Source organism: Gouania willdenowi, chromosome 17, assembly GCF_900634775.1.
Source record: "Gouania willdenowi chromosome 17, fGouWil2.1, whole genome shotgun sequence".
Classification (NCBI taxonomy): domain Eukaryota; kingdom Metazoa; phylum Chordata; class Actinopteri; order Blenniiformes; family Gobiesocidae; genus Gouania; species Gouania willdenowi.
Genome location: NC_041060.1, coordinates 15895323 through 15923201, shown reverse-complemented (window position 1 = coordinate 15923201; position 27879 = coordinate 15895323). Strand labels below are relative to the sequence as shown.

Here is a 27879-nt window from a genome sequence, read left to right as displayed (position 1 = left end):
TAACAACGTTGTTTCTCCAGGAAATGAAGCGTTTCCTGTCTATGGCCACTCTAGTCTAACATTAGTGCAAAAGATAGGCACCGGGGAGAAAAAAAAACATTCAATTTTTTATCACAATTTACAAGTATAATAAACAAGAAGAATGGGGAAAAAACTTATATTTAAAGACACCAACAAATCCAAACAACTCACTTTATTGTCGAGAGTTGGAGCTTTAGTGGACAAAAGTGTAAAAAATACATTATTCATATACACCTCTAATACAAAAAAAAAAAAAACACTATTGAAAACATCTAAATAAAATATACAGTGAAAAACAGCAGCAGAGTGAAAACATTTTGCTGGTGTAGGAAAAGGGGTTGAAAGGCGTATTTTACAAGGAAAGTGAGGAATGCTAACACACAACAGTCATAGTTTCCTCTGCCCGCCGCGGTCCTTTTAGAGTGGCCCAGACATTTGGTCCCAATATGTGTCCGTCCGCGCTTCAAAACAGGCAGTTCATGCACTTCACCGCCTTGCTGCCATAGTCCACGCACTCCGGTCCGATGCACTGGCAGCAGGCGTTGTGAAACCAGCGGTACTTGGATCCTCCCATTGACTCACAATAGAGTTTGCACTGACGGATGGAAACGCAGTCGTCGAAGTAAACCACTGTGCACATGTTTTCTGGAAGTGAAAAAAAAAAGATGTAGTAAAAAGTGAATCCTACGAACACATAATTACTGTGAACGCTCACTCTTCCTGCTTTTACTTAATGGGTAGGGCTAGTTTGGGTGAAAATAAGTGTGACCATATGTTTTGAGGAGTGTAATGAATGAACAGTCAAGGTCGAAGTTAAGAGTTAAAATACAAAATACACCACCACAGCTCTTTAAACACAGTCATCATCAGTGGGACTTTTTGGAGCACTTACTGCAAGTGACGACAAAGCAACACTAAACAATTGTGACGCATAGCACGTCATATTTACAGATTCTATCGGCCTGCTACAGATTAAACAAGCACGTCATAGGAGCTTTAAACAACATCAGTCATCACATTACAAAAAGGCAAAGGTATGAAGGTTTTTTTTCTAATAATACACAACCTGCACCTATCAGGGAATCAAATAAATTCCTACAAATTCAACCAGAAGTTCATCTAATTGACCTTGACCTACTTCCACTCTTGTTTTTGCAGTAGGATTCTACGGTAGCGGACTAGGGCCAATTTTGATAGAGAAAATTATTTAGAGAAAATCAAGAATAAATTTAAAATGTCAAGATTAAAGTAGAAATTTCTAGAATAAAGTCAAAATACAATATCATGATAAAAGTCAAAGGTCTGCTCATGGAGTCAAATCTACAGAAGCTGACGAGGGCCAATTCACCATATGACAACAAACAGCAGATCGTGGTCATCTACAAAATGCTGTGTAGTGATGAACGTATTCAACTTTACTTCAAAGTTGGGTTTAATAACAAATATTATTTCTTTTTAGCTCATAAACACGGCGTTGTAATCTCTAAAGAGATATTGCCAAAAACTAAATCAGAAGGAAAAAAACAGTCAAGTTTGGAAAAGGTGGAGCGTTCAGTCTCATCTGTGGCTATTAAGGAGCTACGGAAACAGATTAGGGCCAGTTTAGAGGGAGACTGTTGTCGTATATGGTGAATTGGTCCTAGTACGACGCAAAAGATTTGACCTCGATGATTTTGACTTTATTCGTGATTTGGATAAATGTATTTTTTTCCATCATAATAGTCCCTAATCTGCTTCTGTAGGATTCAGAGATTGTCAGAGATTGAATAGACGCATCATTACAAAGTCACCACACTTCTCTGATGAGAGCGAAATGCTTTACATTTGAATGATTCCCTCCTTACACATACTTCTGTCTTCCCATAAGTTTAAAACGAGTTGGTTGGACTTTGTGTTCTTTTTTTTTTGATGGATTTCAGTAAATGAACCTAGACTTCCTGTAACAGAGGCTGAACCCTGTGCTTTCACTGTGGGGAAATGTTAGTTGTTGATTGGACACAACTACCTGACAGTTATTGTAAATTAATATTTCTTTATTTAAAGAAAAAAATAAAAACCTCTTCCGTCATCCACCAAATTTGTGTTGAGCAATCATTCAGATCTTTTAGAATAGAATAGAAGTTTTTTATTGTCATTGTACAACATATACAATAGAGTTAAGGTGCTCTCCAAGAATGAGGAATTATATAAGACACACTTAGATAAAATATTGGAAAAAGAAATATATATATATATATATATATATATATATATATATATATATATATAATACTATAATACTGAGCACCCTAATTACATTACCATGACACGCAATATAAGAATGCAAAACTGTTAATTTAATGTGCCACTTTTCTTTTAAAGAACACACCACATATTTGATCATAATAAAAACATCTGCTTTGGTCCGTTAAAACAGTGGTTGAGCCTTTTTGCCATACCATGAGTACCCCCTCACTCATACGTGTTCATGATTCTCCAAAAGTAGAACATAACACAGTCATTTTATTTCATCTTCTTAAATTGAACAATACATATTCAGGCATTATCTTCTTATTTAACTCAAATTAAACATAAAATAACGTTGCCTTCAAGGGAATAAACACGTTAAAAATATAAGAAATAATATTATAGTAAATGTTTGTATTATTAATACTGTATTATTAATACGAATATATTATGATGTTATTAAATAGAGTTTATAAAGCTGAAACTAGAAAAAAAAGAATAAATACAAATAATAAGTAACATAAATAAATAAATACAAAACAAATAATTAACCTGCCTGTGTTATATATAAGTTTTATGACATTTAGCACTAAAGGAACTTCTTTGAATATGTCCTTTTTAAACATTCATTTAAACTTTAAGAACAAGTCATTGCGCACACGTACCATTTTATTGACGGACTTGTGAAATGACTGAGAATATTTTTTATTATTTTGGAAATAAATTTTTAATTTTTCCACGTACCCCCTGCAATGTGCTCACTAGTTGGGAAAAACTGTGATAAAATCTAATGTAAATCCCACATGCTGAATAACAATGTAAAAGCAGAGGTAGGAGGGAGAGGCTACATAAACTAAGGTGATGTCAGCGTTACCTTGAGAGTCGTAGCTGGTGTGGATGCTGTTCCCCGGCACGGACACGTTCTGGTGCTGGTTGTCCATCGTCTCCAGAAAGGACACCAGGTTCTCGTGATGAGAGAGCTCCTCTGAAACTGGGAAGGACACGACCATCATGTTGATTGGTGCGTCACCTTCTGTGAGGGCACGGAACAGTGACGGGATTGGTCGGTGCAGCTCCTCCACGGTGCTCTTGGACGTGGCCGGAGAGTCGCTGTAGTTCCTGGGGTTACACATTCCTGGGATTGGAAACAGGAAGGTTATTTTACTGTGTTTACTTGATAAAAACTTGATATTTGCAAATGCAGTTTGTGACTTTCTTTATGATTGGCAGCATGGTTGGCGTCAATTAATTGGAATTGCGCAATTGATAATTAATTACAACTATGGCATAATTATAATTGTAACTGTAATTGCAACCATCTGCTGCTGTTGTAATCATAATCCAATTGTAATTGAGTTCACATAATTGACTTTGGCATGAAAATTATATAATAAACTACAATGTAATTAAAAAGCAAAACTGGGGAATTATGTCGACAGTTCTATGGCTTACAAATATGTAGTTAAGAATTATTAAAATATGTTTCATATCATGTTTTCCTACTACATTTCAGTTCTTTTGAGGATCATTTTATGTTGTTTTTTTAATAAATAGAAATTGAGGGGTATGCTGGCAGAGAAAAACGATTAATAGCAATATTTTCATGGATAAGGAACTCCAACAAGGTAACCAAGAGATGAACAATAAATGAGATAATGTTTTAGTGTATTTTACAGCTGATCTAAAACAGGGGTCAAAACCGACTCGTTATCAAAAGAGATGCTAACAGAAAGCTAACACAAGAGGAAAGTTATGTTTTATGGGATTATTTATTTCAGGCTCAGTAATTGTGATTATTGAATTTGAACTTTTGTAATTGAGAATGTAATTGTAATTGACTTACAGTGGAAAAATAGTGACTGGAATTTTAGTTGGAATTAGAAAAAAATGCTGGTCACAGTAATCGTACTTTAGTTGTAACTGAACATGGATAATTGAAGATGTAATTGTAAACGACCCCAACCCTGACTGGCACTGATTAATTATCAGAGAGAATATCTTTAATATAGAATAGACCTTTATTGATCTCCCAGACGGAAAATATACAATACAATACAATATAATATAGTGGATAATCAACAGTAAGTATTGGTATTGTTTTACTTTGTGTCACATGACAAAACACTAATGCTAATGATCAAACCCACGTAGCAGCAGTTTTCAAAATGAGAAGTTGAGTTTAATGTCAGATTTCACGCAGTCACTTGCAGTGAACAACACAAGACTATGAAGAAGTCTGGTCACGTTTAGCGCTGACACTGTGTGCTGTGTGCACTTCCAGCTGCTGTCCTTTGGCCCAAAGAGACGTGATGTGAATGACAACGCCACCCACCAAAAAGTACTAATGTTAGTATTCCACAAGAGTTGGCTTTGGGGTGTCAGAGGGAGCACGCTCAGCAACTTTTATTCTTTGATACTGGAGCTCAGCAGAGCCAAGGTCCCCACTAGTCTGTGGGATCTGTTTTAATCTGTTTTGGTGCATCTCGGTGTACAATCTTGTCAAATACCAAATATGACCTGGTACTGGTCATATTTTCTTCCATTAGCATTTAATAAAAATTAACATTAGTTTTATTGTTGGTATTTTTGATGTTGTTAAACTAAAAACCCTTCCAATTTGTGATTTTTCAGCCAGTGATTGTTTATTTATTCATTTAGTTGCCTATAAATTGTATGAAACAAATGTCTGATTAATTATTTTTTATTGCTGTAGGAGCCATGATTTATTTCTGACATATCTGTTAAATATTAGGGGACTGTATTGTATTTTATGTTGTATTTTTGGTTTGTCTGAGCCTGATGTGGGCGGGGCAGGCAGGTTATTTTAGGTTGCTATGGTTTTAGCACAGTTCTCGACTGTGTTTTCTTGTTCATGTGCTCTTTTGTTCTTTCTCTGTTGAACTCTGGGTAAAGAATCTGGATCTGTTGACAGATTTAAGCTGCTGGCCACAATGTTTTTAGTAGATGAATCCAGAGTGTAGGCCTCAATCAATAAATCAAAGATTATTTGCTTGAAAAAAAGATGTAAAAGGTAGAAATTGCCACACGTGGAGACAGATGCATGAAAGTGTTTTTACTTTATTGTGATATCACGGGGAATACTGCGAACAAACTAGAGTAAATACAGTTCAAAGTGAATCACGGTCCTCTTTTGTCTGGAGAAGAAACACAAGAAATCACAGTAACCCCCAATTTCCACTGGATGCGGCTCCGCTACGTCACCGGAGCTGATAGGTTTCCACTTTAGTCTATGCGTTTTTTTCCACCAGGTGCGTGTCTGCTCCTTCCCAGCTGTGGCAGTCCAGTGCCCTCCACCAGATATACGCAGGGCTTCTATTTCTGGCGGACACTGGAGCACGACGCATCAATCAGCACAGAGCAAATGAAGCTAAACAGGAAATTAAGCACGTACTCTGCATAAAACACTTCAGATTATATTTCAAGCACCTACATCACGTCATAATGTGTAAAAACAAAATCACATTCACTATTTTGTTTCTTCTCATACTGTAACAGCACGTATCCAGTGGAAACCGCCAATAAAAATGAAGTTAAACCTTCCATGCATCTATTTATTAGGGATGCACCAAATATTGCAAAAAAAGCCACATTCGGCCTTTGGTTTAGTGAATTAAAATTGAGGCCGAATAGTAGCGTGTGACGCAATGACACAATCAAACAACGTGCAGTGATTGAGTCAGAAAAGTGTGTGTGCGTTGCTGCAGAACCAGTAGCAGCTTCTACTTTCCACACACAACACAACCAGACTCTCTCCTTTCCGCTCTTCGTCGTCCGTCACCGCGTAAAAGCTGGAAGCCCTCCAATTCCACAACTGAGTTTGTTGTTAGCGCTGTGAGCCACGAATCCGTAAACATCCCCATCGTTTCCTCCTCACTTCACAAGCGAATAGGCTGTTGTCGCATTAGCACTTAGTGCTAACAGTTGATGTGTGTAAACAATGGCTCCGTGGCTCCAAGCAGTGACTACCAACACGATTGGCAGAAGAAAAAGTAGTGCAGTTTGCATTTACATGGCAATAAAGTATAATATATATTCTATATTAAACCACAGTGTTTGTTTTAGCTGTAAGATAGTTGGAGAGGGAGGAGCTCACATTCTAGGAGGCGTGTTAGGTGACGTCAGCTGCCAACGTGGGAAAAATCCAACTGTCCCGTTTGGAGCTGACTTTTTACAAAATGTGGAATAACAAGGGAAACAGAACTTTTTCAACTCTGTCCCTCTGAATGAGGCTAAAGGAACGTATATCACTGTAGCAAAACCATTATTAAGTGATTTTTTTCATCATACCTCCCCTTTAATGCACTTTAGTTTTTTTTTTGGAATACATGTTTTGTTTTATTTGAGGGCCTAACATAAATGAAAAACTTTGTTGTGCTTTTTTGAAAAGCAAAGGCTACTGGAATATTTAAAAAATGTCAGAATATTGAATAAACATGTACTTTAAAAAAACATGTCTAAAAATGAATTCTAGGCTATTTATACACTATTAAAAAAATAGTGAAAAACTTAACAACCGCATTCAATATTCGGCCAAGCGTTTATGTTTTATTCGGCTTCGGCTACAAATTTTCATTTCGCATCCCTACCATTTATTTTGACCCGCTATCCAACAATGCAATGCACGAAAATGTCAACAGATGGAATGTTTACAGTGGAGATGAAAACAAACTTTCAGGCGGTAATTTTGACCTTTTTTCTTTCTTTTTGGAGTAAACAATGTTTGATTTATTGATCTATAGGCATACTTTAAGATCATCTCGTTAAAAAAAACCTTACAAATTGAACACGTAATAAGATGATAAAGCCATCATCATTTGTACGATTTTAAATCATAATTAAATGATTTTCTGTTTGATTCCATTTCAAAATAACGCCGTAAAGCTGTAGATGGTGAGAAAATGTGTCACAGAAGTCTTTTTGACTCATTTTTTCATTCATAGATCTTTGTTGAGTGTTTTAAAGCACCACAAAATGGCCTCTTTCATAATCATTACGTGGTCTAAGGAAGCAGCAGGTAGACCAAGCCTGCTGCTTAAACCTGACCTAGAGTAGGTTTGCACCACAGACTGAGTTTCCATGGCAACTAAGGATCCCGGTTTAACTGAGCTGGGTTTGATGAAATACCTCCTTAGTCACCACAATGACCAACATAAATAGAATCACATTTTCTGCCCAACTAAAACCACTAATGCATCCCTTGTGACATAAATGTGACACCAGGCAGTTAATCACTTCTTTTTTTTTTTTTGGTAAAAAAGCGTCTCATCTCAATTAGGGTCTTTTAACACTTCATTTCATTTCAAAACACAGTAGTAATCGTCCGAGAAAAGTCCCCACATGCTCCGATATGATCGCCCTTTAAATAAGACACAGTGAATCATAGCTAATGACTAAATCACTTAATGGATTTAAAGTCATACAAAGGAGTTGGATTACATGCCCAGGCTAAAAGCAGAGCCACGGCAGATGTTTTAGATAAAATGTACACATGGGTCGTCCCTCCTCCTCCTCCTCCTCAAACCCTTTCAAACACAAACCGTCCTCTCCCTGCTGCTCCTTTCACTGAGCTGCACAAACCACTTTCAGATACACACATCAAAGCAGTCCGCGTTTGGCACCGATCGCATGTTTATAGTAAATACTTGCCTAAAGTGGGTACAGCGCTAACGGCAAAAGGGGAACAACTAAAACCAAAAAGTGGAAGTGTTGTTCAAAGCAGCGTTCCGTCCTCAGTGCATAAAGAAGAAGTCAACTCCATCAAAACATCTGGGCTGCAGCACCAGCAGGGTACAGTTCTAGTGTTCCACATGAAAGAGTCTTTTTAATAAAGCCTCCATGTCGGCACCAACACCAACGCTTTTTTCTGCCAAAAACTGATTCGCACGTCTTTGGTTTGAAACTAAAGGAAGCAGAGCCAGAGCGAGAAGGACAACACAGGAAGGAGGGGTTTTAAAAATGGAATTATAAAATCTAAAAAAATAACCATACCAATAACAAATCAAAGACATTGCAGAAAATGACAAAATGGAGGCAAAGCAGAAATGTATATACCGGTAGTCCAAAGCAACCTGAAGATGCAAAGTGAGACTTGAACGAAATAATTTAAAATTGCAAATGACACAAAAAAAAAAAAAAAATCACTAAAAAGAAAAAAAAATCCATAATTATAAATGAACAATCTGGAAAACAAGTATGACAAAGGCAAATACACACAAATATGAAACAAAAATGTAAAAAAACAGCCAGGGTTGTGACTCGAAAAAGCAAAACAGATCTTGTAAACAACCAAGAAAACACAAAACACATGCAAAATCCTTATAAAACACAATCAACAAAATTAGATAAAATGAGGGAAAAAAGAAAAGTATGTGTTAAATTGGTAAAGAAAAAGCAAAAGTACACACAAAACATGACAAAAAAAAACTAAAAAAAAAGCACAATCTGAATGTGAAGTTGCATGACGAAGACATATTAGATCACTAAAAACATCAACAACACTCAACATGAGACACAAAATCTAAATAAAGTGGAAAACAAACTGAAGGCTGAGATACAGATGCAGCGATAAACAATAACTTTTACTTTGTCACATTGATGAATCTGAACTGAATCCCACCACGTCAGAGATCACTACAGGTTGACCTTTTTAATGCAGCCTCATCATCTGTGGATGAGCTGCAGAGAATGGACACCAAACTATCCAGTTGCACACACAGAGGTGTTTGGTATCTGCTCTGGTTCCCATCACACTCATCTGGTATCAGAGCAGCAACACTCTGAACAAATCCTGCTTTTAATGCCGTGCGCTGCTGACCCCAGTCTCATGTTTCACTGACACACTGTCTGACAACACTCAAACACAGCTCTGTAATTGTAGAGCCATACACACTCACACCTGGGATGTGATTCAAAGCAGAGGTTCTCTCCCCTCTTTTGGGCCGGGACCCAAAATTGGAATAATAATAATAATAATAATAATAATAATATGGCCTGCGTCATACTGCATTAGCTTATCATTGGCATTAGCATTATCTAGCATTAGCATTAGCCTAGCAATAACCAAGCAATAGCATTAATCTTGCATCAACATTAACATTAGCCAAGCATTACCATTAGACTTGCATTAATGTTGACCTAGTAGTAGTTTTAATAGGGATGTAACGATTCACTCAACTCCCGATACGATTCGATTCACGATACTGGGTTCACGGTACGATTCTCTCACGATTTATTTTACAAAATGGGACTGTAGACAAATTTTTTTTTTGGGGAAAAAAACTAGAAAATGCTGTACTATTTTCCTTTTATTTTTCATTGTCAAAAGAATTCCTTGATAAACTATTCAAAACAATGCAATTTAACTAAAAATAAATCTTGAATGAAATAAATAAAGGAATAATACAAATGAAAATGAAGCCTATTAATGTAAATTCTGGTTCTATAATAAACAATGCAAAACTGCATAATAGTTATTTTTCTTTTAAAAGTGCAACTGAAAATGTATTTTGTGCCTTAACAATTGGACTTTAAAAAAAAAAAAAAAAAACGATTGCACTGATTTACGTCATATTTGTTTGGACCAGCAGAGGGCGCTGGTAACACAGTGATCGGTTGGCATGCAGATATCTTGCAGTGAAGAAGAGAAGCTATGCTAGCAGACAGAGCTAATAGAAAAACGTGACTTTTACAGATATTCAAGTAATATAACAGATATTCTTTCGGTGCTAAAGGGGTAATGAATCATTTATTAACATATTTAAGAGTAGAAGGCGGCCAGAAAGAAAGCATTAACAGACTCCGCCTGCCGCCTACACTTGTGGATAGTGCCCTCTGCTGGTTAAAAAAGTACTGCGATTCAATTTTCAGAAAATCGATATCAACCGTGATACCTATGAATCGATTTTTAACTGCCTTACGATTAATCGTTACATCCCTAAGTTTTAACATTGATTTATCATTAGCCGAGCAGTAGCATTAGCCTAGAAATAGCATTAGCATTAACCAATTATTAACATTAACATAGCAATAGAATTATCCTAGCATTAACATTAGCCTAGCATTAACATTGACCTAGCATTAGCTTTAACCTAGCATTAACCTAACTTTACCATTAACCTAGCATTAGCCTAGCAATAACAACAACCTAGCATTAACATTCACCTAGCATTAGCATTCGCCCAGCATTAGCATTAGCCTAGCATTAACATTAACTCAGCATTAACATTTGCCTAGCAATAACAACAACCTAGCATTAACATTCACCTAGCATTAGCATTCGCCTAGCATTAGCATTAGCATTAACCTAGCATTAACATTAACTCAGCATTAACATTTGCCTATCAATAGCATTAGCATAAACATGAACTACTCTATTTAAATTCTAGTTTCCAATGTTGTCAGTGTTTTTAATTTTAATTCGTGTACCCCTGGGGGTACCGTACCCCACTTTGGGAACCTTGTATTAATGTATGTTATAATAATGTGACTATTAATAATTTTTGCTATTTAAGGGGAAGTTTTTCCTCAGTTTGGGTCGTGGCTGGTTATTTGGAGATGTTGTTGGTCCTGAAAGCAACACAGTTAAAAATCACTAATTTAAAGTATTTCACAAAATCTTTTGAATCGTTGTGACTTTAGACTAGGTTGTTAAATTACAAAATAAAAGTAATTAATTTAGGAAAAGTTGGCTGGCTTTTTTGGAAACAATAAAATCTTGAAAGGTTATTTAGGTGATATTTAATCCTGTTGTTTTTTTTACTCAAGCCTCTCAGAAAAAACTTCACTCGAACTAAATTGAAACAAATGCATTTTAAAGAAAAGGCGGTAATGCTGCTTGTATTGGTTGCCAACGGCTGTAAAACTACACAGGAGAAAAAGAAGAATACAATTATTTAGAATTTTGTGTAATAATTCAAACATATAAATGATCTAAAAGAACAAATTGAATCAAAACTCATTCCTTTTTATTAAAGGCTGAGGGAGTAGTTCTATGGGAAAATTTGGGTCATAATGGTCAGCACAAAGCACACATATATATAAAATTATATATATTTAGTTAATGTGGTTTCATAAGATGAAGGGGCTGTTATAAAAAGACAACGTTGATCGCATTTATGAGTAAAGATTAAAAAAACAAAAGTGAAAAGGAGTGAATTTGCTGTTTAAATAAATACTGAGTGAGAGTTTTCCTTTCTATCTGCACACACTCACTTGATGTGCAACATTTTACTCTATAATATAGTGGTTCCCAACCTTTTTTTTATATCAAGAATTTCTGGTGACCCTAAAAACATTCTTTTGCCCCCTAAAATTAGTTTTTGATCATGTTTATTATACTGTATTACAAATACAGAGCAGCTAGGTTTAGTTTTGCCAACTCCGATATTTTTTGATTTACTGCATTTAATTATTATTATTATCAATATTCAAAAATGTATTTTTAATCATAAATTCTATTTTTTCTGACCCCACATTGGATCCCGACCCCAAGGTTGAAAAGCACTGCTATAATCTGATAGAGAGCACATATAGTGGTATTTATAATGAACATTGTGTGTTTGCATCTACGGTGAATGTGATCAAACTGCATCCATCTCTGCCCACACTAATGTCTTCCACAGATGTTCAGCTCAGCAGTGATCAGCAGTGATCAGCAGTGATCAGCAGCCAGGAGAAGCTGACTGAACACTCACACGTCCAATGAATAACAGTGACTGATGATTCTGATGAACTAATGATCAAGTCCACTCACCCACGCAGTCGCAGCACTCTTCCCAAAGGTTCCCCAGACACAGCATGCACTCCTTACAGCAGGAGCAGTTCCCATCTGATGGACGACACTGGCACAGCTCCTGCAGGGAAGCAGACACACGTCAGGAAGAGCTCCCATGCTGCAGAGGATCTTCTGCAATAGTCTTCAAAACACACAGAACGAGAGCACTTAGAGAGCGCAATCCTACACCAAGCGCCAAAGATCCTCTTTTCCAGATATTAGCAGTTCTCGGGATCAGTGATACTGATCATTCACACTGTATAAGGCTTGGAAGAAATGTCTATCCCCATAACGATACAATAGGGTTAGTCCAACACCCCAGTTTCAGGGTTCTCACAGCGTAGGGGGATCGCGTTGAAATGTATAACTCTCTAAAGGCCAAATCATGTGATGTACTGTAAAGATAAAACTGTTGGGTTTTTTAAAATCGTTGTTTACAGCTTTACTGTAAAGCCAGATGTTATTTGTTGAATTGGTAAAGGGTCCGGATGAATGGAGTTGGTATAGGTCCTCCACTAATAAATACTCAGAGACACTGTATGTATTAAATAGACGGTGCAGCTGATGTATGTATTTCCTCAGTTATCCAGATTAAAAGGAAAGTTAAAACAAACTGTGCACGCCTGGAAGCCCCTTTTTTGTCCAAGTGTGCAACAATTATCATGACGGTAGCGATTAAAAAAAGAAAAAAAACACAACAGAAAAGCCCCCTACACTGGTTGAAACACACTGTGGGGGGTGATCCAGATGAAACTGGGTGCTGCAATTCAGGAACCAGCCCAACCTTTTTTTTTTTTTTTTTCAAACTGATCTGGAATTAATATATTGATCCGGACCCCCTCCAAAATTTACTGGAATCTTCCATGGCATAAGGTCTATATTTGGTTTAAAAATTTTGTTAAAATCTATACAGTACTTTTAACATAATTCTGCAAACAGACAAAAAACAAACAAATGGATGATTAAACACTCAAAGCAAAGCCATGATCAAAGCAGTGAGGGGAGGAATGGTAGAACCAAATGGAGAAAGATTTGGCATGTTATATAAATAAAAAGTCTAAACATTGTATATATATATATATATATATATATATATATATATCAATTGTATCCAGTTTTTCTGTGTTAAACAACTGCGTCAACACAACCATTGCACTGTAACTGCACAGTCTAAGGGAAAAAACATTTATGAAAAGCAACGTATTATTATGAGTCATTTTTTAATTGGATATTCAAAACGTTTGGACAAGCCCTGGTTTCGCTGCGTTTTCAATGTCAACAAAGGCATTCTGCAAACACGGCAAGTCGAGTCATTCTCTGGCAACGATGAACGATCTGTGTGTGTGTTAGTCATTGTCAATACAAAGAAACGGTTCTACAAAGCCTTTCAATAGGTGAATTAGGACTCGTTGTGAGCAGGTCTCCTCCTCAGTCTATGATAATAACTGATAAAAAATATGTAAGTGCAGCTCCCGTTGGCTGCTCGTGGTGTGTGTGATGTATGCCATCGAGGAATGTGAGATGTCCACACACAGCCATAAGTTCAGGTGTATTTCCATTCATAAACAGAGCAGGTCCTGACACGTTAACCTGCACAGAGTTCACTTTATTTCCCCAAATGGTCTTTATTTACAACAGAGCGTCACCTTTTACGTAACGTCTCGACTATTTAATCAAGTAGAAACTCCAGGCTTTTAATTAGAAAAAGAAAAAAAAATAGTTAAAAGGGCAGAATGTGGCCACAGCTCATTAAAAAAAAACTCACACAAGATGTCCTATATGACGTGTGTCAAACTCAAGGCCTGGGGGCCAAATCCGGCCCTTTAAGCATCCAAATGGCCCAACAGGGGAAAGTAAAAATGACTGAGAAAACATGAATAATTGCGTAAATTACCAAATCATTTAGTAGTGGATATCTCAGTAGGGTTGGAAAGGGGCGTAAAATATCTGCCAGATTTCCACAGGAACTTAAGCTCAGGGAATTTTGACTTTTCATGGGAATTATTTATTGAAATTAAGTAGGAAATCACTGTATCATATCCAAACAAATATTGGCATCAATGCAAAAAGTAGAGTTCGCAGCCTTTAAAACACAATTGAAGTCATTTTTACTCTCAAATAGTTGAAAGAAACCTAATTTTTCCAAAATCCTGCACATTCTTCACATTATTCAACAACATTTCCCCAAATTAAATAAATATAGTCACTATCTGTCACCTATTGCTTGGATATTGTCATTGCCTTATATACTACATACTTTATATCATTTATACACGGACATGCAAAGTAGCACCAATGGTGAAATTGTACGATTCCCCACATCTGTGGTCCACGTGAGATCAAACTTATCCGTATTTGGCCCTTAAACTAAAATGAGTCCGACACCCTTGTCCTATACAGTATGTAGTGACCCTCACAGCGTTATCATTGAGCCTCTCCAAAACAAACTAAGAGATCATCTCACACAACTTTAATTAATCCAAAGAATCTCTTTAAATTAAAGCTGACAAAAGGAATTTTCCACTGAGAACTGACTGCAGGAGCTCCACACGGGGCAGTGCGCTGCATGACCTAATCCTGTTTAAACTTCACTCTGACAGGTGATGAAGTAGTTACAGGGAGTTTTTTCTGCTTTTTTCCCTTCTTCAGACAGCTTTTTATTGGCTCCTTCTGTTTTCAAAGCATTAAATCAGAGGCGGAGATCACAATGACCTTATTACTAGGATACACGCCAGGTTGAACACGCTGCTCACTGCAGTGCTGACTCACTGCGGTGAGTCACGACACGCCATATGCTTTTAGAGACGTGCTACAGTGTAGAGCTGTTGCTTTAAACGCCTGCCACCTTCACTTACTGTGCAAATACATTTTTAATGCACCAATGCTGATCTATATTAAAAAAAAACAACAATGAACAGCAGTGTTCATTTTGTCAAATTTTTTTTCTTCGAATATATTTTTTCACGTGACAATAACAAGACATTGGTGTGTCCATAATCGCATACTAACGTACTACTCATACTAAGTCTGATGTCAAAATGAGTATGTAGTGCGTTCACATTAGATAGTATGGGAATATTGAGTATGTGAGAAATACTAGATGTATTATAATATATAATATAATAGATGTATACTATATTGAGACATTTTGCACAGTGGTCACACTAGTCATACTCAACCGCCCCATGACATATTGAGAGCGGAATGAAAAATCGTCCTTGGACCAGTTTGAAACTAAAAGTCAAACATCTCCTTTTCAAAACAAAAGCATCTATGCTTGTCTTCCATTAGTTTTTTTAGTTTTTTTAACACTTTTGTATATAGGGCTTTTGTTTTGAAGTTAACCAGAATTTAGTCAGTAGCACAATGGTGGGTCTCCGAAATGTCAGCATTAAATGTGTTTCTGTGAGTTTTATGGATCAAATGACCACATGTTGATATTCTACTTGGTCACTTTCTCACTTAAAATGTTTTCAGAACTTTCAAAGGTGGAGAATCAACAGATATTTAGCCTCAGTGTGCTTCAGGTTTTTGTCATTGTAGGTTTGAAATGCATCTTGAGACACTTGGAAGTATATTTCAGTGGTAAAAGTCATCATACTTATAGTATATACAGTAGTAGACAGTTTATACTCATTGAGTTTGTAGTGCATAGTATTGAGTATGCCATTTCGCACACAGCCTTTGACCAATTTAAAAAAATGCATGTGGAAAAAAATATATATCAAAATATATTTATATAGAAATTTTATTTATATATTTAAATAATTTCAAAATATAATATATAAATATATATTTACATAGATTTTCTTGAACTAAACTAAACTATAATGTTCACATGGAACAAAGTCCAATCAGAACTAAGATTCTTTTTTGGAAGGTATCCAATCACAGCTGCTTTTGTTGCATCGAAGGCGGGACCAGCCGGTCAGCGATCCAATAGGAAGTGAGATGATCACATCAAATTTGTGTGTATTTACAAACATTTGTACCATGTCAAATCAAGTGGATCAATGGTAACAGCATCTTTAAAAAATGCATAAACTATTATCCTTTAGATTTTAGTTGACTATAACCAATCTAGTCGCCTAAAATATTAATGTCATTTAGTTGACTAAAACTAGATTATTTCACTGAAACAACCCTGATGATGCATTTTAGTCAAAAGACTATGAATAAAACAAAATCTAAATTTGCTGCTGTCTTAATTAACACCACTAGTACAGTAGGTAAGCAAACAGGCATAAAGTATTTCAGGACAAAACCATTAAAGCTGGTATCCAGACTTTCTGAGAAACGTCTCGATGTCCCGCCCTAAACAGCCTCACTTCCTCCCACTGCCTCTCCCAATCTACCAGAAGCCACGCCTCTACTTTTCTGCACGCGCATCGCGGAACATAATAAGGTCACATAGTTATAGGTCTATGGGTCAGGTAAGAGCCAAAATCATATTTATCTGTTTGCTGTTGTGACATGCGGGTTTGTTTCCGTGCACAGTTCTGCATTCACTTTGATTGACAGTCTCAAAAACAGGAAGTCAAAGCCTATTGGCTGGGCGCACTCGGCGATCGTTTCCATTTGTATAGGGGTCTATAGGATGAAGGAGGGACTTATATACATTAATGTATATGAATGACCACCAGCAGTAGACCATAGTAAAAGACTAGTTAGGTATTTTTTCACTTTTCAAAAGAATCATACATAAACATAGATTTCTCAGAAACTCCAGATATCAGCTTTAATGAAGCCCAAGTCTTCAGTTTGTAACATTGAATAAATCAGATTCCGTCATAAACAGAAATATCCTTTTTCTTCTTTATGACCTCTGGACGTTAACATGAGACTTTAGGAAGCCACGCGGGCTAATTTTATGATAATACTTTGAATAATGTTTAAGTCTACTTGGAGTGTGTTTTTGTTAGCCGACTGCTTCTTTGGAACAGTTTTCGTTCAAATGTCTGGCCACGTCTCTCCTGTTTCTAGAAGGTAATATTATGACAAGAGCCTCTGCAAACACTCGAAAACACGAAACCGCCGCTGACCCTGTTGCTCCTTTACACACAGAAAGATGGCGTCACCCCTGCTGCTGTGCCTCTGCAGTCACAGCAGCTTTGGGGAAGAACTAAAGGTGGGGGTAAATGTGCTTAGTGTGATTTAGAGGAGGGGGGGACTGGCAGGGGAGTTCCTCTTCCTCCCCTCTGTTCCCTCCTGACACAGAACAGGGTGCACATTCCTCCACGTCAAGGTCAGCACAGCGAGGGGAGGCCGAAGAAAACACCTGGAGAGCAGAGAACATGGCTGATCCCTCCAAAACAACACCATCTCCTGCTCTGCTGGGTCTCCCCCCAACCACCTTTCATTCTTCCCTTCACCGCACAAAGAATGAAACGTTCTCCCTCACGTAAACAGCTTCAGCTGTGATAAAAGACTCTCCAATGACTCACCAGTGAGGGATTGCAAAACCACACACAGCTCCACTTAATCACCAGCCTGTGCATCCCCAAACCTCTGATCCCATGAGTAATTACGCCTCTCAAATGTAGAATTAAAAATAAAAAACTAAACAGCTGCTCAAAAAGAAAAACACAGGCTTTTTATATGACTTTTATATAAAGCATCGGTATTAAATAAGTTACACAAAGTGAGTTTTGGTGAGTTAATACTTTGCAAAAGTTCAGATCAGGTAAAATAATTTTTTTTTTAAATCATCAGCGCTCTGTAGCAACTGGAATCCATAGGCGTAGTGACACTGTATCTCCTACTCAAGTAGAAGTACTGTTATTTGATTGAAAAGTAAAATATAACTAAACAGTACTTAAAGTAAAAGTTACTATACTGAACAAAAATATAAATGCAACACTTTTGTTTTTGCTCCCATTTTTCATGCTGAACTCAAAGATCTAAAACATTTTCTACATACACAAAAGATGTATTTCTCACAAATATTGTTCACAAATCTGTCTAAATCTGTGTTAGTGAGCACTTCTCCTTTGCAGAGATAATCTATCAAACCTCACAGGTGTGGCATGTCAAGATGTTGATTAGACAGCATGATTATTGCACAGGTGTGCCTAAGGCTGGCCACAATAAAAGGCCACTCTAAAAATGTTCAGTTTAATCACACAGCACAATGCCACAGATTTTGCAAGTTCTGAGGGAGCGTGTAATTAACATGCTGACTGCAGGAATGTCCACCAGGGCTGTTGCCTGCAAATTGAATGTTCATTTCCCTATCATAGTCTCCAAAGGTGTTTCAGAGAATTTGGCAGTACATCCAACCTGCCTCACAACCACAGACCACGTGTAACCACACCAGTCCAGGACCTCCACATCCAGCATGTTCACCTCCATGATCATCTGAGATCAGCCACACGGACAGCTGCTGCAACAATCGGTTTGCATAACCAAAGAATTTCTGCACAAACTGTCAGAAACTGTCTCAGGGAAGCTCATCTGCATGCTCGTCATCCTCATCAGGGTCTCGACCTGACTGCAGTACGTCGTCGTAACCGACTTTAGTGGGCAAATGCTCACATTCAATGGCGTCTGGCACGTTGGAGAGATGTTCTCTTCATGGATGAATCCCAGTTTTCACTGTTCAGGGCAGATGGCAGACAGCGTGTGTGGCTTCATGGGTGAGCGGTTTGCTGATGTCAACGTTGTGGATGGAGTGGCCCATGGTGGAGGTGGGGTTATGGTATGGGGAGGCGTGTGTTATGGACAACGAACACAGGTGCATTTTATTGATGGTATTTTGAATGCACAGAGATACCGTGATGAGATCCTGAGGCCCATTGTTGTGCCATTCATCCATGACCATCACCTCATGTAGCAGCATGATAATGCACGGCCCCATGTTGCAAGGATCTGTACACAATTCCTGGAAGCTGAAAACATCCCAGTTCTTGCCAGTGCGTCATCATGACAGGATGACCATCACAGAATGACCAGAATTAATTAAAAGTGGAATTAAACAGAATTATTCCATTTGGATTTTAATTTGGAATGTCCAATTTCATTTTCAAATAGGTGTTTACAAGGTCAGTTTAAAGACAATTCAACTTTCATTCTTATTTAAAGGGATATTTATGGCACATTCACAACAAACTCTTTCAATATATAGTGGTCGCGCTTCTAGGGAGCTTTGGGGGTCCCGCTGCGCGTCCTGCGCCTCCTGTGTGGTACGTTTTGAAACTTTTGAAGTCTCCAACATGGCCGACGCTGGAGTTGGGATTGTTGAACTTGTGGGGCATATCGCGGTACGTCGACCAATCAGGAGCGTTCCCCAACCGTGACGTATTCAGAATAATGAAGAAAAAAAAATGCTAAATGGAGGCGGAGACAGACGGACAGGTGATCTTCTGCTGGAATAGAGCACCTGTAGTTGGTGTCCGGGTAGGAGATGCGAGCGCCGAAGAGGGTCAGCAGCAGTGACTTGCCGTGATCACTAGGGTTGGGTAGGCACGTTGCAAATCGAGACCACCAATGACAATTTCATATCTTTCTGCTGGCAAGTGTTAATTCAATTCAAATCAACTTTATTTGTATAAAGCAATTTACAACATAGTCATCTCAATGCGCTTATCAAAATATAAAATTCATAATAAGAAAGAAAAAACCCAACAAGATCCACATGAACAAGCATTTAGCCATCTAACGAAATCAACATCATAAACACCATTAAAGAAACATAAACAATTATTTAATATAGCCTCCATACTCTCCCAACAAGATATATCTCATGACACGGCAGCACATCTGTTGTTTGTGTTGGAAACACAGAAACACAGAGAAATAGACAACAACAACCCAGAACAGCCTCAGTGAAGAGCATCCACAAAGTCAATCCTTCCATTTGTTCTATTCACTGTAGAAAGTACCAACAATGTTCTGACTTTACCTTTGCTGAAGCTCTGGTAGCTCAGGTGTTGGTCTCCCATCTTTTAAAAGCTGTCGTTTTTCCTCAAAAAACAGTTTCTTTATCGTCTCTAGCGCTGTCATCTGCCTGTAGTGTTATCCCGCCCACTAGCTAGAGAACGTAGCAGCAGTGGTCACATGGGATCAATTCAATAATGTACTGTGAACTTACGTATAGCATTTAGCATAGCACGGTTACGTCCAAAGGCAGCTCTCTATGCTGCCTTTGGACGTAAATGGTTGTCATCTTTGGGACCTGACTGCGCATGCGCAAACACGGAGGCAGAAGAGCAACGTGAACGTAACTAATCGGCACAATATCATCCATTGTATGAACACCACCGGCAACAGAGAAGCCCCTCCCCTCGACGCGCTCCCTTCCCAACTTGTTTGCATCTTCGACGCTGGTGACAAGCGTACTGATTCAGTGAGCACAAGCGTCCAACTACGTGCATGAGGCATGATTTTGACACCCGAAACGTGTTTGGTGTGAATGCATCACAGGCCTCTCATGTAAATGTGGCAACGTTCACTGAATTTTCATGAACTAACAACAAACATGATCAGACTGGTGCTGCTGCTGAAACCATTAGATCAAACTTTTCGGGCTCCCAGCTAGATATTAATCTCCTAAACTCAGCAGACGAAACATCTCCTCCTGGTCTACACCAGGTCATCTCCTCTCCTGGTCATCTTCTCATTTGTGCCCACTTGAGTAAGACTTCAACCTATGAAGGTGATGGCAGTGGAGCATTAAAGCTGCAAGTAGGACGACATGCAGCGTCCACAGAGAGGACGGAGGTGGGAACCAACCACACGCACCATCGCTCTGGCCTCTGACAGTTAGCGAGTTGGTGTCAGCAGGTCGCAGAAGCTATGGGGCTCGTTGTCAAGATCGGTCATTCATCAAGTAAAGTAAACCACCTGGAAGTAAGGAGGGAGAACGCTGGACAGAAAGAACAGTGGTTGAGTTGAACGCATTGTTAAAGAACAGTGGGTCCGTACTAATATATGTATAAGTATCACACAGTACGTCCCACTCACTCCCTTGTTAGCAACTTCCTGTGTGAGTGACCCAGTATTAGCGTTAGCGTAAATCATGAACACGTGAAGAAGTGGTGGCGCTAAATTTGTAGATTATGCAGCCAATGGGACAGCAGCAGTATTATATTTACTCCCTGCAGGTTATGATGAACATAACGGTATTTTTTTTTTTTAAAGGATTTGCAATACTTTATTCCTTAATGTGTAGAGGTGTGTAACTTATTAATTAAAAATTATGAATTTGTGGAAAATAGGATATTTCTCTGTCTGCTTTTATAATGCAAGACTACACAATGAATGAACTCTAGTGAGAGAGAGAGAGAGAGAGAGAATAAATAGTTTGCACATGCATGTATTTATATATACATAAGTGTTTGTGTACATGTATGTATATACAATATGTATGTACTTGTAAAACCAGACGCACGTGTGTGTATGGATGTACGTAAAACTCTGTACATAACATTCTTCTCTTTTATAACATTTATAAGTTCATTGTAATTTTTTTTTTTACATATATATATAGTGAAATCCTATTTTCCTTTTATGATATTTTTTTTTTTTTTGCACAACAAAATGTTGCTATTTTTATATTTATTATTTTTGTGTGTACATTGTTCTATGTCACACTTGCTTTGGCAAAGGAAACTTGTTTGTCACGACAATAAAGTTGTTTTGAATTGAATTGAGAGAGAGAGAAATTGCAATTTTATAAATAAAAAGCATTGAAACCTGAGGTCTTATTTTTCTTTAAGCTTTGTGAAGGAACACAACATAGATTGGATTTTGTTATTGTTTGTTTGTGGCCAAGGAAACATAAATACCACATTTATGAATCCATCTTCACAGATTGATTCATGCTTTTTTTTTAAGATCTGGATAATCCATCTGGAAACGTTCAACAACATGAGAGTGATTCAGTGGCTTAGACAAATGAATGAATAAATAAATAAATCATTAAGTGTGGACAGATATATTCAGTGAAGCCATTCACCTGTTTCCTGGCCCTTTTACAGCCAAAATCATTTAAACCACGAATGTCAAGGCTCACTTACAAACTCTCAGATCTTCTGGTAAAAAAGCGCAAATCACCCTGAAGCATTTAAGAAATATCATAGACAGAATATGATATTAATAGTTCAGATGTAGATATACTGTAACTCAGGGGCCAAATACGGACCAGTTCCATCACAAGTGGGCCACAGATTTTAGGTGGGAAAACAAACTATTTCAACATTAATGTGCCCAAGTTTGCACTTCCACTTATAAATTCAACATAAAGTATGGAAGGCATCACCAATATCTAAGAAATAAGTGACAGATACTTAAATGTCCTTTGATTTATTTATGTTTCGACCAATTTGGGGAGATTATGTGAAATAATTTGGTCATTTACACAGTGATTCGTGTTTTCTCTGTCATTTTTACTTTCTCCAGCGGGCCGAATCGGTAGCTCTGAAGGGCCGGATTTGGCCCCCGGGCCTTGAGTTTGACAAATGTAAACTAAACCATAACACTGAAACTAGGTACCATCCATTTACGAAAAATAAACATCAGTCGGTCCTAAATAATCAGTTCCTCATGATTAATCATAGCTTTATCGCTTTTGCTTGATTTTGGACAGAAATGTGTATAATGCATATTTTGTAGTACTTACAAATGTAAAAGGAGGACAGAGTCCTCAAAGCTTTCAGATGTGAAGAAATTGCCACATTTTAAAGTAACAGAGAGACTGTTGCTACACTCAACGTTCTGCAGGGTTAGGGTTAAACCACTGATACAACCAGTGGAGCTCATGACAGCCCAGTAAGGTGGTAAAAACCAGCAGCAGCTCGGATGGAAGCAGACAAGTGGAGGAAACACAGGCCAACACTTCCACTCTTTTCCCCCTTTTCTCAAAATAACAAGAAAGCATAAAAGAACGTGTGTTAGCCAGTGGGCGGCACAGCGCGTCCAAACACTCCACAGGCTTCAGATGTGAAGGGAAAAAGTGACACAGAGGAAATGATGCGCGTCGACTCAAGTCAAAAGTCAGCAAGGTTGAAATATTAAAAAAAAGCTCCAGAGGAAAATTTAAAAAAGCCTTTACAAAAGCCAAAGAACTGCATCGTTTCCACTCTCTCAGAACACAACCTTCCTCCCTAAACTACAGGAGTCTTATCCAAGGAATGTATCTGCATTTTTCTCCAGCAGATTCTTTGTGTTCAGCTCCAAAGAGAAAGATGTTATGAGTGACATGATGAAAAGCTGGCAGGTTTCAGCCTCGTGACGCAGAGACGCCTCAAACACATTTATTATAGTTGAATGTTTAACAAAGAACTGTATCCCAGTTGCATAACACTCATTTTCAGGACATCCCACGGACTTGGGTCTCCAAAAATTCCAACCTTTTTACCAATTGTTCTGTGATTATTCAATGGGCCCACTGTAAATTTTTAGTTTGACGGATCAATGCTTTTTGAGAAATGGCCAATTTAGTGAGGGGGGTATGAGTCAGTAAATGATTATAAGACACAGAGTTAAGCTACTATGACCTCATATAAGGGATTTTCAATATTCAGGAGTGGTTAGGGTCCAAAATAAAAATGAAGACGTTGCAAAAAAAAAAATATAATAATTTTTATACCCCAAGAAAGAGTATTCTTTGTTCTAAAAATTAAAACGGATCAGATTTTTTCTTACATTCCCACATGCAGTTATGGGCCAATGAAAATAGTAAAAAAAATAAGTTTTTTTTAGATTTCAAGAGACTGTCACCCAAAGACCAATGCATATATGTGACTAATCATTAGTGATGTGAACAGTCTATATACATAGCTCAAAGCTGATTAAATTACAGGGAGCTGAGGCATATGTAAAGTTGTTTACTAAAGGCCCAAACATGTTCGAGCCCAAAACCCCGACAAACTTTTTTCCAATTTTTAGGAGCTGTCACGTCCACCAGACAGGATGTATAGCAGATGTTTTTGTATATTGTGAGAAAGTAGGTGGAGCTGTATTACCATATCAAATTTCAGTTTCCTATGTGGTGTAGTTCCTGAGATATTGGAAGCTGAAAATGGAAGAAATTGAATTGTCCATATCTCAAAAAGTATGAATCAGATGAAACTGAAAATGTGCAGTGTAACTATTGAATAATCACTGAACAATTGACAAAAAATTCTGAATTTTTTTTTAAACCAAAGTGCGTCATTTGTGAAATGACATGGAATGACCCATTGTGGATATATACGCCAAGTGGCGCCGAGTGCCAAGATTGCATGTTCTCCACAATCGTCCTTGGGTTTTTCTCATGAATCTTTAGTTTAATGAAAACACCAACTGCTCCTTACCTGGATGAGACACTTGCTGACGTCACTCGCACACAGGGCTTTGTTGCAGCCGGAGGTCAGCGACAGCAACGACAGGAAGGAGAGGAGAGCGGCGGGATGGATCAGCTGACCAGGCCTCATCCTGAAGGCTCACCAGTACAGCACTGGGAACACCTGTGTCAACAGGAGGCACAGGAGAGGAGCTGCAGGGTCAGGGTTGATGGGCAAAGACAAATAAACAGAGAGCCAAAGTGAAGTGGTGCATCACGTGAAGCTCGAACAAAAAGCTTGAGCTGAGATCTTAACACAGCTTGAGGTCCCTGACAGCAAGAAAAAAGCCAAAAGTCAGAGTTTCAGGAAGCGCTTGGAGGGGTTTCTACATCCAATGGGATCAAACTCCAACATAAGCTGAAATTAAAAAAATACAAAATGTATTATGGGTGTCTCGATCTGATATTGATATCAGTTATTGGTCTGACATCAGCAGAAACTAAAAAAAGAAAGAAAAAAAGGTGGAAAGAAGCAGTAAAACAACTTCCTTTGAGAAATTGTCAACGCTGACATAGGGCTGGGCGATATGGACCAAAACTCATATCTTGATATTGTTTCTCAAAGTGCTGATATACGACATAAATCTTGATAATTTTAATTCAGATTAAGTCTGACCAGAAAGATAAAGTTGTATTATTACCAAACAGCTGCACATTATGTGCCACTTTTGGCTTTTCCTCCTCTAAGGGACAGCATGTGTGAGTGAGTTGTGTAGTGTGGCTTGTTTAGGGTTCGCACGCACTCAGAAATCCATCAAACTGTCATTTTCACGCTGTTCTGAGAAGAAGTGAAAGCAGCGACTCCTAAAACAAGTATTTTGTTACAGAATGAGCGGGGAGGAAAAACAATGCATATCGACACAAACTCGATTTATCGCCCAGCCCTACGCTGACATCAACTCTGTGAAAAAAGAAATCATTGTTTCAAACCAAACTAAACCTAAAAACAAATATTTCAACAATCATCTGATTATTAATGGCAAAAATTTGCCAAATTTAAACTGAAAATAAATAAATAAATGTAGACTGCAACCTAAAAGCACTAAACTCCATTAAAGGTTTTCTAAACATTCCCAGTCCAGCTCTCAGAAATTAAAAAAAAAAAAAAAAAAAAAAAGTGGCTGAGACAAGAAAACCAACCTGGGGTGAGATTTATTGTAAGTATTGTATTGTTGTGGTTCATAAATATAGGACTCAAAGCTTTTCTCATTCAGATTTGACCCCAGCCTGAAACATTTCGCTTTGGGAGAAAACCCGCATGTTTAGCTGATGCATTGTAGAAAATCACATGAATAAAAAATGTGGATTTCAGTGATGCAAACCAACAAAAAATCAAGATCTGAAAGGAACCTCTTGTTTTTGTCATGCAGACAAACCACATTTATGTTTAGAGACCTGCGTCACATTTCATTCAAAATAACAATGCGCTCACATCTGGCAACATCAGCCACTTTCTCCTATTTTCGTCCCGATCGCTCCTCTTAAAAGCTTTAACACACACACTGATCACACTTCAACACTTGCTGCACTTTGTTCCTCTTCTGAGAACATGTGAGGAACATGAGATCCTTCAGTGCTCAGCGCGTTTCTTTCACTCTTTTTTTTTTTTTGTTTTTTTCTGTCTCCTTCTCCTTCCTCTAAACACAGCCTCATGGAGAACATGGAGAGAAAGCAGCAGGAAACAAAGACATCAGCAGTTTGGACTCACCACGAAGCACTTTCACAAGGTTGTCTTGGGTTTGTTTTCTCTTTGAACTTCTCCAGGATGGTGGTGGTGCTGCTGTGCCGCCGCTCCAGTGTCCACAGTGTCCAGAGGGCGTCAGTCTGTGCAGCACAAAGCGACGGGCAGCCCGGCGCCTTAAAGGCACACACACTTATTTCTTATCAGCAGCAGCAGCAGCAGCAGCAGGCCTGAGATCTACACAGGATCAGAGCCTGAGCAGCAGTAACAGCGGTAGGATACAAATGATCCATATCAGAAGCTCTTCTGTGCGTAGGAAGGCTGTGCGTAAAAAGCGCGGCGCGTAAAAATCCATCCTGTGCTCCAGGCTTTATTGGCACCCAGGTGGGATTACTTGGCTTTTCTTTCTTTTGTTTTTATGACTACAATCACACGTCCTTTCTCTTTCAAAGCTTACAACCCCCCCACCACGCATTGTTGTTGTGAGAAGAATCCCCTTTGTATGCATCCTGTGCCATGGAGGTGATCAGGATCCCCCGCGGAGACACACGCAGCACAATCACCTCTGAACTCTGCAGGTGTTCACGCGTGATTCTGTGAGACTTCTGTCTGCAGTGAAGCTCACACATCATCATCATCATCTTTACATTTACATTAGATTCAGGAAGGTAGAGGGACGCACTCATGTCTGTGAATTTATTTCATTTCAGCTAAAGTGAAATATCAAGTATTACCTAAAAAAAAAAAACAAACACACAAAACAATGGGTTTGCTTCAGGACATCCATCTGTTTTAACCATGAGACTAGAGCTGCATTAAGCTGGAACTTAACTAATAAATAATAACTTATTAATAAAAAAATTAAAAACTTTTCTAATTTTGGTGAACGTCTATATCAAATAGAGCTTGGCAATATATCGTGATTGACGATATATCGAGTTTTATATTTTGAAGACATAAAAAATTACAATGTCGCCCATATCAATATATATATATATATATATATAGGCAGTGGCTATCCTTACGGTTGCCGTATCAATATACCAACATTCTATCTGTATATATATATATATATATATATATATATATATATATATATATATATATATATATATATATATATAGTTTGTTGTATAGCTTATATCTTGTTTTGTTTTAAAATACTTGTTTTAAAAGTTGTTGCTTTCACTACTTCTCAGACCAGCATAAAAAGCCCAGTTTGATGGATTACTGAGTGCGTCCTAAACCAGACCTTCCCCTAAACAAGCCACACTAAAGAACTCACTCACACATGCTGTCCCGTAGAGCAGTACTTGTTTGGCTAAAGTACCTCCGTTCTCTTAATTCTAATTCAGGTACAACATTTTGCTCAGAATACTTTAAAAAATAAATAAAAATAGAATAATAATGGAATGAATGAGTGTTAACATACATTTTAAAGAATGTAACCGTGTAAAAAAAAATGTGGAATGAAACAGTATTTAGTTCCTCCTGCCTCATTTCTGGTCATATGTACCCCCTGGTGTGAGAGATGACCAGAATGAGACTGACCCTTGTATTTTCATTTTCAGTTCATGTTTATCATTTTTTACCAAAAATACACATTTTAAAATCCCCCTATTTTTCATGCCTTTGTTATTTTTCCAATCTCTCTCAAATACCCCGTTGCATACCCCCATTTGAGTTTTAACCTAAATGTTACTTCTGATCATAAATATTTGGATGTGAGGTGAAAAGCTCCAAGAAATGCCAGAGAACATTTCAAGATAATTATTCTTGGGTCAAAAACTACAGTTTTGTGAACCTCGTTCATGTGTGGTTCATAAAACTGGGTAC

The 27879-nt window shown here is 37.9% G+C and overlaps 1 protein-coding gene across 2 annotated transcripts; it reads right to left on the bottom strand.

Moving 5' to 3' along the window:
* Nucleotides 1-178: 178 nt before the first annotated feature.
* Nucleotides 179-26334, bottom strand: twsg1a (twisted gastrulation BMP signaling modulator 1a). 2 transcript variants are annotated; one of them, XM_028472802.1, is made up of 5 exons: nucleotides 26071-26334; nucleotides 24334-24515; nucleotides 12020-12119; nucleotides 3122-3382; nucleotides 179-666 (listed from the first exon to the last, which is right to left on the bottom strand). In XM_028472802.1, exons 2-5 carry the CDS (start codon nucleotides 24451-24453, stop codon nucleotides 485-487), a joined length of 663 nt encoding a protein of 220 aa, XP_028328603.1. In that variant the 5' UTR covers nucleotides 24454-24515; nucleotides 26071-26334; the 3' UTR covers nucleotides 179-484. The 2 variants fall into 2 exon arrangements, with proteins under 2 accessions (XP_028328603.1, XP_028328602.1); XM_028472801.1 differs by having other exon boundaries at nucleotides 24334-24486; nucleotides 26071-26307.
* Nucleotides 26335-27879: the final 1545 nt, after the last annotated feature.